This window comes from Ambystoma mexicanum, chromosome 6p, assembly GCF_040938575.1.
Source record: "Ambystoma mexicanum isolate Mex_15411 chromosome 6p, UKY_AmexF1_1, whole genome shotgun sequence".
NCBI classification, from domain to species: Eukaryota; Metazoa; Chordata; class Amphibia; order Caudata; family Ambystomatidae; genus Ambystoma; species Ambystoma mexicanum.
Window position 1 is genome coordinate 1,521,797,647 of NC_090935.1, and position 14,099 is coordinate 1,521,811,745.

Sequence of the window (14,099 nt, forward strand, 5' to 3'; positions counted from 1 at the left end):
ATTCAGCTCACTATACCACAGAGGAGAATGGAGTAGTTTCCTACCTTTAACTCCATTTCTCCAGCGTTGGTATCTTTCATGGATTCACATGCTGTGAATATTCCCTGTCGTCAGGCTAGGATTCACATGCTAGAATATTCACAGCATGTGAATCCATGAAAGATCCAATGCTGGAGAAATATCCATAACTTATCAGTCTTTGTCCTGCCCAGGGGTAGTCCAGCACCAAAACGCCAGGCAATTCTCCTCTGAACCAGAGTGCTAACAGCAACCCCAGACATGTGTTTCGGTCTGGTTGCACCTCATCACTAGGGTGGAGCTGTGCCTCTCAAGAGCAGTGAGCCAGGGGTCCACGTCTGGATTACCCTTAATGCTCATTTAAACAAAAACGAGGATCAAAGCCACATAAAACTACACAATGATTGCAAAACAGATGCTCAGCAGGCATGTGGTAATAAGTCAATTTTCTTCTACAAAGGCCAGGTGAAGAGGAGGCAGGTGAAGAGAAGGTAGCAGGAGAGGGCGATGAAGTATGGCAGTATGAGTAGATAGCAGGTAGACCAAGGCAAATAGTGGTGAGAAAAAAAAGGTGTTGCCATTTTGAAATAAGATCATGTTCTGGAAAGATGGCTCGATTCCTTATAAATTGAGAATTTCAACATTCTACTTTTGGTGCTAATTGTTTTTGATTGTTTGGCAAACGCACCAGAAAAAAACTCAATTGAACAACAGTCTTGTAAATGCTTTATTGAACTGTGTGTCATTGTAATGTGCAGAATGTGTGGTTTTAAACAGAATGCCTTGGAAAATGTCCAAGAATATCCCCAACTTTCCAATGCCTTCACCTCCAAAGAAAATGATAATTCACTGGGATCAGCAACTCTACTAAGCAGATTTATAGAGGACAATGTCCACAAGAGTTTGTTGACACAAAGTGTTAAATACATCTAGATACTGTGTAAAAATGATTTGCACTGCAAAATCTGCCCAGTTTCTGATGCTATGTTGGATTGCTATACATCAACCGCTTGTGCTAATGCCAGCTTGAGCACAAAAATGTACTGTCACCTGGAGAGGTTTTGATTTTTACATGGAAAGATGTGGGGCAATAACAGAGGACAAAGAAAATAAATAAAACATGATTAAATTCGTTGCTGTGATTTGCAAATAAGCAGTGTGCACCTGTTGTATTGCGTTTGTATCCAATCTTAAATCTCAAAGAAAAATCCTGTAATCCCTGTCTGAATCTGGCACAACCCATCACTCTCCCAGACTCCTCTAAATGTTGAATACTTTTTTGAGACTACATCTAGTGTAAAGATATAGACATGTAGGTGGCATGATTAAAATAAAAGGATTGGTTTATGTCAAAATAGTCACCAAAAAGATAAATATAAATATGCTCAAAGGAATTAAGAATTAATTTTTAAACATACGGATTAGGTCTGCTGAACCTTACCAGGAGGCTCTCCCTATTGTGGCAAATCGCCACTCACTAAACAGGAGCAAATTAAATGCATAAATAACATTAATATGATAGCTAACGCAAAGGCTTTTAAAACTAAGGCCATAAACCAGAAAAACCTTTTCTTAACTACAAATCGATCAATTTAAATAAAACAATTAGAACAGTTAAAATTGTCGAAGCAATAAGAAATAGGAAAAAGCTGAATACAAATAAAAATCAGGATTTGGTGTTAAGAGTGGAAATCCTATATTTTGTAGCAATATCTGAGGTGTTGTCTTTCAAAAACACATCACACAAAATAAGATATTGTGCTACATTCTGACTGAAGCTAATATTAATAGAACACACAAAAGGGGAAACACTACCTCGTGGAAAATTAAACAGTACTTTACTGTATACTGTGTTGCGCCCATCCCTTTAATAACGAAAATGTCTGTTTCAATGTTTTCAAATACAACGCCCGTCTAACAACCTGCAACTTTGTTTTACTAAGTGAAAAGGTTCTTAAAACTCGTGCATGCTGCAAAAACTTCCATGCAGTTGTTAAGGTAAACCAAGCAGTTTTATTCAATAATATTCATAAATACACACAGCAGCAGCTTCATGAGAGAGTTGTTTATGCTTCACCATCTTCAAATTGATAGTGAAATATTAGGATAGCATTATGCATGTCAATTAGAGGAAGCAGATACTGCTTCAACCTCATATATATTTAACTTGTTTATACAAGTAAAAATGGGTTATGTGGATTTGATTATCATATATGTTTTCTCTTCTTTTTGAATGTACACAATGTAACAAGAGTGACAGACCGGAAATTACAATCACCAAAACAAACCCAAAGATATTTTTGTCCACTTTTGTTGGCAGTTACAGCACAGAGGACATTGTCTGCAAAGTAGAACGTCAAAAAGGTGGTGGCGGAGGTTCGTTTCCATTATTTCTCTCTTTCAAATTTAAGTTTTCTAACGCAACATCTAAAGGCATAATATCTACACAGCCCATAACACCAAAATCTGCAAATGCTCCTCGTTCATCTTCATCCGAGGAGGAGCTTTCTTCTTGCATCAATGTTGACAGTAGAAGCTCTTGAACAAACAAGCTGCGGTCTGCTCGCTCACTTTCCATGGACTGACGCTCCTCTTCAGACATCTTTGGGTCATTCAACCTACACAGATAAAGTGTGCAAAAAAGTCAAAATGTACAAACAATGTAGGAAAGAACAACTTCCAGTACAGATTCTGAGAAAGGAAAACAGTTCAGAATGGATTGAAAAATAAATGCATGACAGAGAGCAGCCAATCCAGTGATAATTACAGACTTCAAAAATAAATCTAAGAACATGCTGCATGAGCACAAACCAGAAAAGGTCTATTTTACCATTACATTGCACATTATCAATAAACAAAAGCATAAGATGCAAAATAAGTCTCTGTGACGCTATGGACAGTTAGCTACCACGATTTGTATACTATGCACAAGCAGTCTATGTCTAGCCCCTTAACTAATGTTAAAGTGCCTTGTTGTGGGTGAACTCCAGGAATGAACATTTCTCAGCTCTACCTTCATTCAGATGCCATTTACCAGTGGTATTTAAAAAACCTTATTCAACGAAATACAATTTCTGATTATTTTCGAAATGTACATATTGAAATTAACATGTTTCTGTACGCATTCATTATCGGAGTCATATTTATGTTGCTTGATTTGTTTGCTTATGTTAGAGTTATTTATACCACGCACCGTCACCAATGGAATTGGTCCCCAGGTGCTCAGGCGGATCTGTAAACAAGAAGGGGTGGGTTAGGTTAGTCGGGCGAAGAGGGAGTAGATAAGTGAGAGAAGTGGTGTGCTGTTGGCTTCAGTTCGGTTTCCACTGCGCTGGCTGAGCTTTGGTGCAAATATCGGACCGATGCAAGACCTTGTGTGCTGTTGTGCAGTTTATGTGCGTGTTAGTTGTTGTTGTGGTGTGGTGAACTGCATGTGGTGAACTGCGTGACGTTTGCGGGCCGAGAAATGGTTAGGTGGATTTTCGGGTGAATTAGGTTTGTAGAGATTTGAGCTTGGGTTAGTAGGTTATATATCCTAGTCCTTGCAGATCTTGTTCTATTTAACTAGTATTCCTGTAGGTAAGCTCAATTGCCACTGTCCTTGTTATTGTGATGTATTTGACTTCGTAATGGGACGGGGTGTGTCTAGTCCACCCCCCACCCCTGGTATTACTGCTGTAGATTAGCCATCCACTACTCCCTCGCTGTCCATTTCAGTCAGTAGTCTGTTGGTGCTTGTGTGTAATTCAGGGCCAGGGTGCTATTGTTAATCGTCCTTGTCCTTCTGTCCTGTTCTAGCTATGTATTCAATCTTTAGTTACGTCATGTCATAGCTATCGCTCAGTTGATAAAATTGGTATGTGTTAGAATGTCTTCCTTAGATTCTGTTCAATATGTTGCTTATGTTCAATACTTGAGGTAGGCGGTGTTGAGTCAGGCTGTTCTTTACCATGAAAAGGATTGGCTGATTATATTCTTGAACATATTCAAAAACGTGTCCTCCGATGTAAATATGCACTGATATACAACAAATTGGTATGTCATGGTAAATCTTCACATAGCAATGGGGGTTGGGGGGGCCTCATTTATGGATGACCAGTACAGTAATCAACACTGACCAAATTGTTCTATAAAAAGGGATATTAACATTTTCAGTTGAGAAAAGCACCTCGGATGGTCACATTTTATGTAGGCAGGGTCTGACTTACAAGCTAAAGAAATCTGCTTGCCTGAACATATCCTTAGTACTAATTTTGGGCTTTAACATTTCTGAACTCTGTCCTGGTGGCACAGAAGTTCAGAAGGCCAACCTAATTACTTGGAACAGGGTAACCTCTGGACGAGCCAGACCAATCAAGGTAGCGATCGCGGCGGTCAAGACTAGGTCTCAAGAGGGGTGAGGGTGACTGAAAGCCCGCAATGAGCACACAAAGCAAGAACACTTACAAACTACTCCAAACATGTGTTATATAAAAAATATGTACACATTTATTCCAAGGCCTTTAAAATAATGACCGTAGCGAGAAATCACAATACAACTCTAGTAAACCAACACATACCATACCAATACAATATATATACAAATACAACAAGTCTCAAGCGTTAGATGCACGAAATGTGTAGTCCACCTAAAAGGGAAGGAAAACGGGCAGTGTGAAATAATGCTTAGACCCAATCCGCCTTCAGAGACACCTAACTAAAAGGAAGTCCGAGCCCTGCGAAGAGTGGAGCCTTGTGCTCAAAAGTACCTGCACACGCTGGTGCCAACGGGCAAAAGGGGAGTCTCTTCAAGGGAAATCAGGCAGTTCAGTTTAGTGCACAAATGAAGAAGAACAGTGTTCCGCGACTCAAGCGCAGCCTCCACTGTGGGCAGAAGCAGAGCGCAAGTACGGAAAGGCGTGCTGTTTTGACACAGCGGGGAAAAGCTATGGGCTCCTGCAGGAGGGCGACCAGTTCCTAGCTATACTACTCACCGGTCCCTGATGCACGCAGACCCAGGCTTCTCCGCGTCAGTTTCAGTCGCTGGCAGGTTCAGAAGCGCAGGGGACGTCTCGTCGTCGTGTTGAGTCTGCAGCAGCAGAGTTGAGTAAAAGACGTCCCAAACTAAGAAACCCGCACAGTTTGTTACCACAGCAGGGCAACCTAGCGGCCGTGTGTATCTGAGCCAAATGTACACTACTCACTTCAGACCTGGGAACGCCAAGTGTACGAAGCGTGTGAGAGTGACAAGGACTCGAAATACTACACAACCTGGCGGCGGTTACAGAGCAAGACTCCTGTGTAAGCTGGTCAGTCTGCTGGATGGCCCAGAGACGCTTCAGAAGGCTTACGAGCAGGAGATGGTGAAGATGCCGAGAATAGCTGTTCCCGCTATTCCAAGGGTCGAAGTACCAGTACAGGCATTCTGGTTCGATCAAAGGTGAAAAGGCTTTCACAAGGCGACGGCAGTGCAGAGGAGCAGTCCTTCAGCGGGTCACCAGCGATTCCTCGGTCCAGCCTCTTGGTTGCAGGATACTTGGCTCCTGTATTCCTTCGTTCGTGAGAACTCAGGAGATCGACATGGTAGTGGTGTTTCCAGCCCCTCTTATCCACGGTTCCCTTCGCGCCAAAACGGAGGGGACCCAATGGGAGATCGGCTCATCAACACTCACACCATTCGTGGACCTATCACGGTCCACGATGGTCCCAGGCATTCACACCACCCTAGACTCTCTGGCACCCAGGATGTGTATTGGGACCAGACATCCCAGTCCAGATCCTGGAGGCACACACCAGGCATGGAGAAGCCCGCGAAAGCATCCGTGTTTCGCGGGAAAGTACATGCCCAAATAAGGAAGGCCCGGGTCGGCTCGACCTGGGGAAGGTGAAGGCAGCAAGACGGTCAGCGGACAGGACAAAGGAGCCTCGTGGTCTGGCCATTTTGGGAGCCAGGCCACCATTTTGGGTTAAGCGCGAGAAACGTGCTTAGAACGCCAAAAGGAGCTCAAAACACAAGAAACGATCAATGCCACCATTCCCGTCCGTGAATCACTTGCACCGATCAGTTACAATCCTAAACGAGTCTCTAGGGCCTGTGCAAGGCTAGAGACCCAAGAGAGCAGTAACTTAGCTTACAGTGCCCTCTTGTGTCATGATAAAAGAAACTACGGAAAACAGCGTTTCCCGGTACTGACTGTCTTAAGGGCATGCCAGTTTCCCCGTAAGAAAGGAGCGAAAGCCCAGAGGAGTGAAGCAGAAGGCTGCACTTCTCTGGCAAAGTCGAGAACAAGGTGAAAAACAACAGCAAAAAGTTTAGGGGTTGCCACATGGAAGGAAAATTACCTACAATTACGAAATCTTTCCTAACAGTGCTGCACACACAAAAACAGGCATGTGTGCCGCTATGAAAACCTCCATTCAGTGCAACACGTACATAGTGACACTGGCCTGGGCCTGCAAAGTTAGACTGCACAATTGTTAAACTGCTCAGAGTGAAGAGTGGCTTTGTCTGTGCTACGTTTTTTAAAAACAAAAAGTTCACAGAATCAAAATGAAAATGCGCAGAATGTGATGCAAGAAATTACACATCTTTAGATTTTTTTATACATTTTTAAAATGTGCCTCATTTATCAGAAATACATCTGCTCACACATACATGCGGCTTAATTGATCACCCATAACATTGTTTTTATAAAGCAAAAATGTCAAATAATTCAGCCACGGCTTCCAGGTCATCAGTTATAATACACTTTACGTATGTATAACATTTATTCGGAAAACATAGTTCCATCAAACTTACAACAATATACAAACACAGCAAAATGTACAAAGACATAAAAACAAGATATCGGTTTGTTTGAAAAATAGCAAATCGTATTTTATACCATTATAATCTCAAGGACACCTAGCAATTAAGTAATCTTAACACATTCAGTCAACAACAAGAAAAAGACAAATACAAACAATTAATACAACAATTGGTAGGAAAAATGCAAAGCCCTCAGCAGAAAACTCCAGTCTTGAAAAGACACCTGAATCATAATCAGCCTTTAACAGATTAGTTCTTATTCCCAGAGATGATTTAATAATTCCCCAGCAGTGCCCATGCAATGAAAGGTGTGTAACAAGATGAAGGCTGATTTCCAGCATCTAAAAGTCAAAGGGTTAAAAAAATGAGATGAAGTGACGACAAGGTTTCTTATAGGCCGGGAAGAACAGGTGCCTACAGATTTAATTAGATGGATTATTACCCGCCCACTTTGCAGTAATCCCATTCAACAAAATAACATTAAACCTAGTACTGATAAGGACACTATCATTTCTTAGCTTGGGCCAAGACAAAAACAGGTAGCTGGCCCTCAGAAAAAATGATATGTCTCCTATTGGCAGGTTTCGCGAGTTCCCGCTGTTCTTTTTCCAAATTATGACTTGAGTGCAGGTTGGAGATCATCTAATTTGAGAATTTTTGCCATCCTTCGACCTCATCAAAAAAGGAGTCATGGTTCCCTGCCTGTAGGGAGTGCGTAATAAAAAGGCATCCAAGGAATTTTCGCACTACCCATGATGGTGGGCAAAGTTTCCTTGGTAAGAAAAGCCTTGCCATTTGTCCAGACCAGGAGCCACAGCTTAACTGGTTCCAATCTCAAATAAACTTCTAGAGCTGTTGCATCTAGCTCTTTATGTATTGCATAATTCAGCATTGAGAGCGGTAAACCCAGGATAGGTTTCCTGTATGAGTTCTCTTTTTTTTGCACCCAACCTGTAGGAGTTCTCCAGTGTATATAAAAGGTGAAATATAACCAAAAACCCTTACACCCCGTATAAGGCAACAGCCTTTGGTTTAGTCGTATACACATGCAAGAGGATTGTAGGGGTTGCGCCTTGTAAAGTCTTAAGAACCTCTTTAAGCCACACATTGCCTTCAACATCATAGAAGAGCCCATTTAACCACATGCACATCACCATTAAAGCCAGTCGAAAATGATATCCCCCAAGTAATCATAGGGCTCTCTGACAATCACTTGTTTTAACCCCTAAAGTGCTGAGGTTTAACCTTTAACTTACTGAGGAGAATCCTGCGGATTCCCCACTGAAACCCTGCCTAGATTCGCCTCCCAGGTGGCCAGGAGAGGGCAGATGCTTCCTGAACCCAATCCTGGGGGTGGTGTACTGCGAGAGGACCACCTCCGTGGAGACCCGGCCTACGGAGGTGGGGAGATTGCATTGACAGGAACAAACGGCTTTCACCAGCGCTCCTAGGTTTGGCTTTGGCCTTGTAATTCCACACACTCTTTCCAAGATTCTGTCTTTTTGTCTTCTGGTCTTGATCAGGTATTCGGTCCTCTGGCATCATGCTCCTCCCCGGCGCATGTCGACATCTTAGGGCTTCAGCAGGTGTCCAGCCTGAGAGGGGCTCTTCCCTACTTCCGACCCCACACTCTTTGCCTCCGTTGCCTTAGCCCAGAACACGGCTGGGAAGGTTGTACCGCATGTGACGTGCTTACACCGTGCGCTCTGAAGAGCAGGCTAGCTCAGTGGAGGGAGATCTTCCAGAGGTCGCATCCAGAGGACTTGAACTTTGTCAGACACAAGTCAAGGCCCAAGGTAGGGCCTCTTCACACACCGTAAGGGCAACTCGTTCCCAAGGAAATGTCAGAGCGAGAGGAACCGATCAGGATCTCAAACCAAAACGCTAGATCCTTCCGGAAACAGTGCGGAGGGACCGCAAAGTTCTTTAACAGGGTGTCCACCTGAGGTGATACGCCCTACTACCGGACAAATGTCTGAGGGGGCGCCTGTATGCAGCACTACCAGCGACACAGCCGAGGGCACTACGCCTACCAGGCCTCGGCCTGAGGTTTAGGGTAGGCATCAAACTCCACCAAGATTTCAGGAGGCGGCCGGGTCGAGCGTGGCAAGCACCCCGACGCTGGCACATGACAAAATGGCCACCGCGCCAGACAAAATGGCAGCTCCTCCGATACTGCCACTTGGTGCGGAGCAGATGGGAGAACAAGTTTCAAAATGGGACTGGTCTTCGTAAGGTACGTGGCCTACAGCTCATCTATCCTGCAACCAGCAAGGCAGAGTACGCACAGGCCCTGGCAGCCGCCTGCTACTGTCAATAACACCCAACACCCCACCAGCATGTAAGGACAGGTTGTTTGAAAAATTGCTCCTGCTTACCAGGTCCCCTCAGATGGGTGCCACCCTTCGGGATGTGATCAGGGACATGCTGCCTCCAGCTCCACCGCCAGCGCCTGTGGTCATTTCCTGCAGTGGCACCGAGGTCCTCATTCTACGCCCCGCGGCCAGGGGATCCAGATGCAAAAGGATGTAGTTGCCTTGGCCAAAAAGCGATGGCATAAACCCGATTCAGCGCAGCCTACCAATCGGCACATCGACGCCAAGTGCAGGCAGATGGAGGAGGATCCACTCTTGCTGTCGCCACACCCTCAGGCACACTCTTCAGTGTTTGCTGGGGCCGCACTCTACTCCAATCCTCAGTCCTCAGCTACCTCATCTTCAGCGCTTCTCGGCAAGGAGGAGAAGATCTTGGAGGCTTATGGAAAGAAGGTCTATTCCAATGCCTCACTACACCTTCGTCAGTCTAATGCAGATGCCATGCTCGCAGCCAAAGACTTTTGCAGGAAATAGCTGACTTCCTTCCAGAACTTCCGATGCACAGTCCGGCACATTTCAAGGCGGGGCTGGCAGAAGCTAAAATGGTGGCTCCAGACATCATGGAGTCTACCGTGGCATATACAGACACTTCAGGCCGTGTCATCTGCGTCACCAAAGATATGAGAAAGACTGCCTGTCTACGGGTTACCAAGTTCAACCTGGACTGCCAGGAACGAATATTTGACCTTCCATTCGAGGGTGGCGACCTCTCATTCCACCACCGATGAGTATCTTGATAAGAAGAACAGTTCCCAAACTGCTAAATCCTTTTCTATCCTCACAAAGACCACTCCCAAAACATACAGCCAGAAGCACCTGCGTTCCAACGAGGGGCGTGCCTTCGGCGGGTTCCGGGGCTTCCAGGAACGAATGTTGAGACAGCCGGACCCTTCTCCGAGGCAGCACCACCGCAAACATAAGGCAGGGAATAAGGGCTTCTTTCAGTCCTCCTCCTCAGTCCCAGCAGGAAAGAAAACATGACATGCCCCCACAGGTCCACGTGTCTACGGTGGGGGGACCAAAGGGGACAGGCTTGCCATGCATGCAGTGTTGGCGCACAAGGTTCACAAAACTAGTATCCACAGGTTACCGCCTACCCGTCCCTCCCTCTACGCTCTCCTCCCCTCCCACAGATTGGAACAACAACTCTGTTGGTGGAAATTCGATCACTCGTAGAGAGACAGGCATTGGAACAAGTCCCATTCTCCCAGCGAGGAATGGGCTTTTACTCCAGGATTTTTGCCATACACAAGAAGAACCAGGCTGGCCCGAGTTGTGTTGGACCTTTCCACCCTGAACCTTTCCCTCCCACTTCAAAAGTTCAAGATGGTTACGCCAGCACTTATTTTACAGAGACACTATGCATGGGAGACTGGATCAGCTCCCTGGACCTGAAGGACGCTTAACCTACACATCCTGATTTGGCAGCCGCATTGGTCCTTCCTGAGGTTCGGGATCATGGGCTTCCATTGCCAATACAAGGTTCTACCTTTGGCCTCCATTCAGCCCCCAGGGTCTTGACCAGGCTGATGAATGCAGTGGTGGCTCTTCTCAGGGCCCAGGGTCCCCATGTCTACCTGTACCTTTACGACAGGCTCGTCAAGGCGAGATCCCCGGAGGCAGTCCATCACACCTCCTCTGTCCTCAGGAATACACTCCACGAATTGGGATTTTCCATCAATCTCAAGAAGTCTCAGCTGCAGCCTACACAGAGCCTTACTTTCCTGGGCCTCATCTGGGACACAAATTACGAGAAAGGTTTCCCCTCGGAGGACAAGCTCACAGTCATCAAGAGGGCCACAGGGCATTTTCTCAGCAGAGCAGTGACCTCCACTTGGTGGTACCAGCACCTCTTGGGTATCATGCCAGCCTTTTTACTGGCAGTGCCTTACACGAGGCTGAAAATTATAAGATTACAGCTGCACTTTGCATTCTCATGGAGTCAGGAGCGGGATTCCCAAACAGAGCTTGTCAGCATCCGTCCATTTCTCCACCGAGACCTTTGTCTGTTGGAGCACAGACTGCAACTTGCGAAGAGGCAGGCCCTTCCCGCAGTCAGCATCGCAACTCATCATCGCCATGGATTCCTGCTGGGGGGCTACCGTGGACAACCACAGCGTCCATGGAGTTTGGTCCCTTCAGGAGCAGGAGGTTCATATCAATTGGTTAGAGCTGAAGGCGATCTGGTTTGCTCTCAAAGCCTTCCTGCCGTTTATCAGTGACAAGACCATTCTCATTCAGACAGGCACTGGTGGCTTCTGAAACTTACAGTACTTTTCATAGAGACAAGGTGGTCCGGAGAACGCATCCCGCGTTGTTACCCAAGGTAATTTCTGCTTTCCAGCTCAATGAGGAAACAGTGTTACCTACTTTCTTTCTGGACCCTAAGGACGATGCTCAGAGGGTCTTACACTGTCTAGATGTCAGGCGCGCTCTAAAATTCTATCTGGACAGGACAAGGAGCTTCTGCAAGTTGGAGGCTCTCTGTCACCTTTGGCGGGTCAAGGCCGAGATATCAGGCTACCAAGGCCTCCATAGCATGGTGGATGGTTTCGGGCATCAAGGAGGTGATGGTCATTTGGACAGGCAGTACTGAGGAACTTGTTTTCATAAATGGGGCAGCGCTCCACCCTAGGGCTACATTCAGTTGTAATCGCCCATACAGTATGGAGGAAAGGGGACGGGACGTAGGAGTAATTATAAGTTACTCTCCGTAGTGACTAATGTACTCCTAGTCTCCTTTCCTCCATACGTCCCACCATCCTCCCCCCCCTAATAAAACTGATGTCATTAGGCAATGGTCATATTGTTTATGCGTCAATGGGGACTGAGGAGTGGCGCCGGTGGACAGAGTCAGGGGAGCACATTATCCCAGAACAGCGCCTATAAGGGGCAGAAGATGGTTTCTGATGAAAAAGGTTCTGTCTCATGTCCCTAGCGAGGGACGCCCATACAGTATGGAGGGAAGGGGATTGTGGACTAGGAGTATGTTAGTTACTACAGTGAGTAACTTAAAATTTTTTATATATCTTATACTCCTATGGTTGAAAAGGTAAATTATAAAAAGGAGCAAATCAAATTAGTGTTGAACCAGAGAAACCAATCTTTTATACCGCCAAGTTTCCATGTCCTCTACATTATCAAGGGTATGTCCATCAGAGTGGTGAATATGTGACGTTTCCTGCCTCTTCTGTCTCTCAAAGGGTTAAACACTATAATTCCTATTCTAATAATATCAAAAGGATGAAAACAAGTTACTCTCTTACCTGGTAACGTTCTTTCGATGGGATGGTCTGACGACGTATTCCATATCAATGACAGTAATCACCACAGCTGTGCTGCTTCAGAAAATCTTTCAGCGTCTGCGTCGATACGCTGTCCTCGAGGGCCTCTGTCGAGCTGACAACACCGGATGTTATAAGTAGGACGCACGACGCCCGTAGCCTCAGTTGTAGTTTTTTCCCCAGAACGTATGGCACCAATCGTCTGCCAGTATGACCACAGAAAGTCTTGCGGAAACGTAAGCTGCAATCGCATAAGAAATTCTGTAGTGGGGCAGGTAGGGAGGGAGCGATATGGAATAAGTCGTCGAACCATCCCATCGAAAGAACATTACCAGGTAAGAGAGTAACTTGTTCTTCGAGGGGATTGGGTCCTCCGACATATTCCATATCAATGACAGACTCCCAAAGCAGTACCAACGTATGGAGGAGGGAAAAAGAATATAGAAATTTAGAATGCCCAATCAAATTGCAGAGTAAAGGACCGCCTTGCCAAAGGCCAGATCCTGCCCATGGATAGAATCTAGGGAGTAGTGTCGTACAAAAGTATGGACCTAAGCCCAAGTGGCTGCTTCACAGAGGTTACAAATAGGAACACCCCTCTGCAGGGCAGTAGAGGGAGCCATACCCCTAGTAGAATGGGCCCGTAAACCAACCGGCGGGTCCTTACCCGCCAAGCGGTAACATTCAGAAATTGCCAAGATAATCCATCTAGACAAAGTCGGCTTAGTAACAGCTTGTCAAAAACGCCTTCCAGCGTAACCAATAAAGAGCTGATCGTCCACTCTGACCCAGGACATGCGAGAAATGTAGAAACTTAAAGCTCTCCTCGGATCCAACCTATGGAGCCTCTCCTCTTCCTTACCAGGATGTGGAGGATGATAAAATGCCAGAAGAACTACCTTCTGGCTTAAATGAAATTCCGACACCACCTTCGGAAGAAAAGAAGGACAAACTCGAAGGACAACCCTGTCCTTATGAAACACAGTGAAGGGTGGCTTAACTGAAAGTGCCTGCAACTCACTCACTCTGCGAGCGGAAGTGACCGCAACTAAAAACACAGTTTTAAGGGTTAACAGCCTCAAAGGACAAGAATGTAAAGGCTCAAACGGAGCACCCATAAGGAATTTCAGAACAAGGTTCAAATCCCAACCAGGCACGGGGAAAGGTGACTGCGGAAACACATTAGTAAGTCCTTTGAGAAACTGAGAAATTAAAGGAATTTTGAAATAAGAACACTCCTCAGACGAGCGCTTAAATATAGACAGCGCCACCAGGTAACCTTTAATGGTACCCACTTGCAGGCCCTTGTGGGCCAACGAAAGCAAAAAAGACAGAACCACAGGAATGTCAAATGCAAAAGGATCCACATTCTTAACCGTGCACCAGTCGCAGAACTTTCTCCAACGGCAACGGTACAGGGACTTTGTTGCCGGCCTTCTGGACGAAAGCAACACCCCCATTACGTCTTCAGGGAGGTCCCAATCCTTATACCTCAACTTTTCAGAAGCCAAGCGTGAAGGTTGAGGGATCTGACCTCTGGATGGAGAACCTGACCCCCCTCCCGTGAGAGCAGATCGTCTCGGTAGGGAAGCCAACGTGGAGGGCAGATGGACAAGTCGAGAAGGTCCGGGTACC

At 45.8% G+C, this 14,099-nt stretch overlaps 1 protein-coding gene across 1 annotated transcript in view; it reads right to left on the reverse strand.

Annotated features, from left to right (window-relative positions):
• Nucleotides 1-727: 727 nt before the first annotated feature.
• The window catches only part of KCMF1 (potassium channel modulatory factor 1), a 527,710-nt gene continuing 514,338 nt past the window's right edge, over nt 728-14,099 (reverse strand). Inside the window, exon 7 of the mRNA XM_069626384.1 lies at nt 728-2,636. Coding sequence (XP_069482485.1) covers nt 2,375-2,636 — 262 coding nt within the window. The 3' untranslated portion in view covers nt 728-2,374. The remainder of the gene's footprint in view (nt 2,637-14,099) is intronic.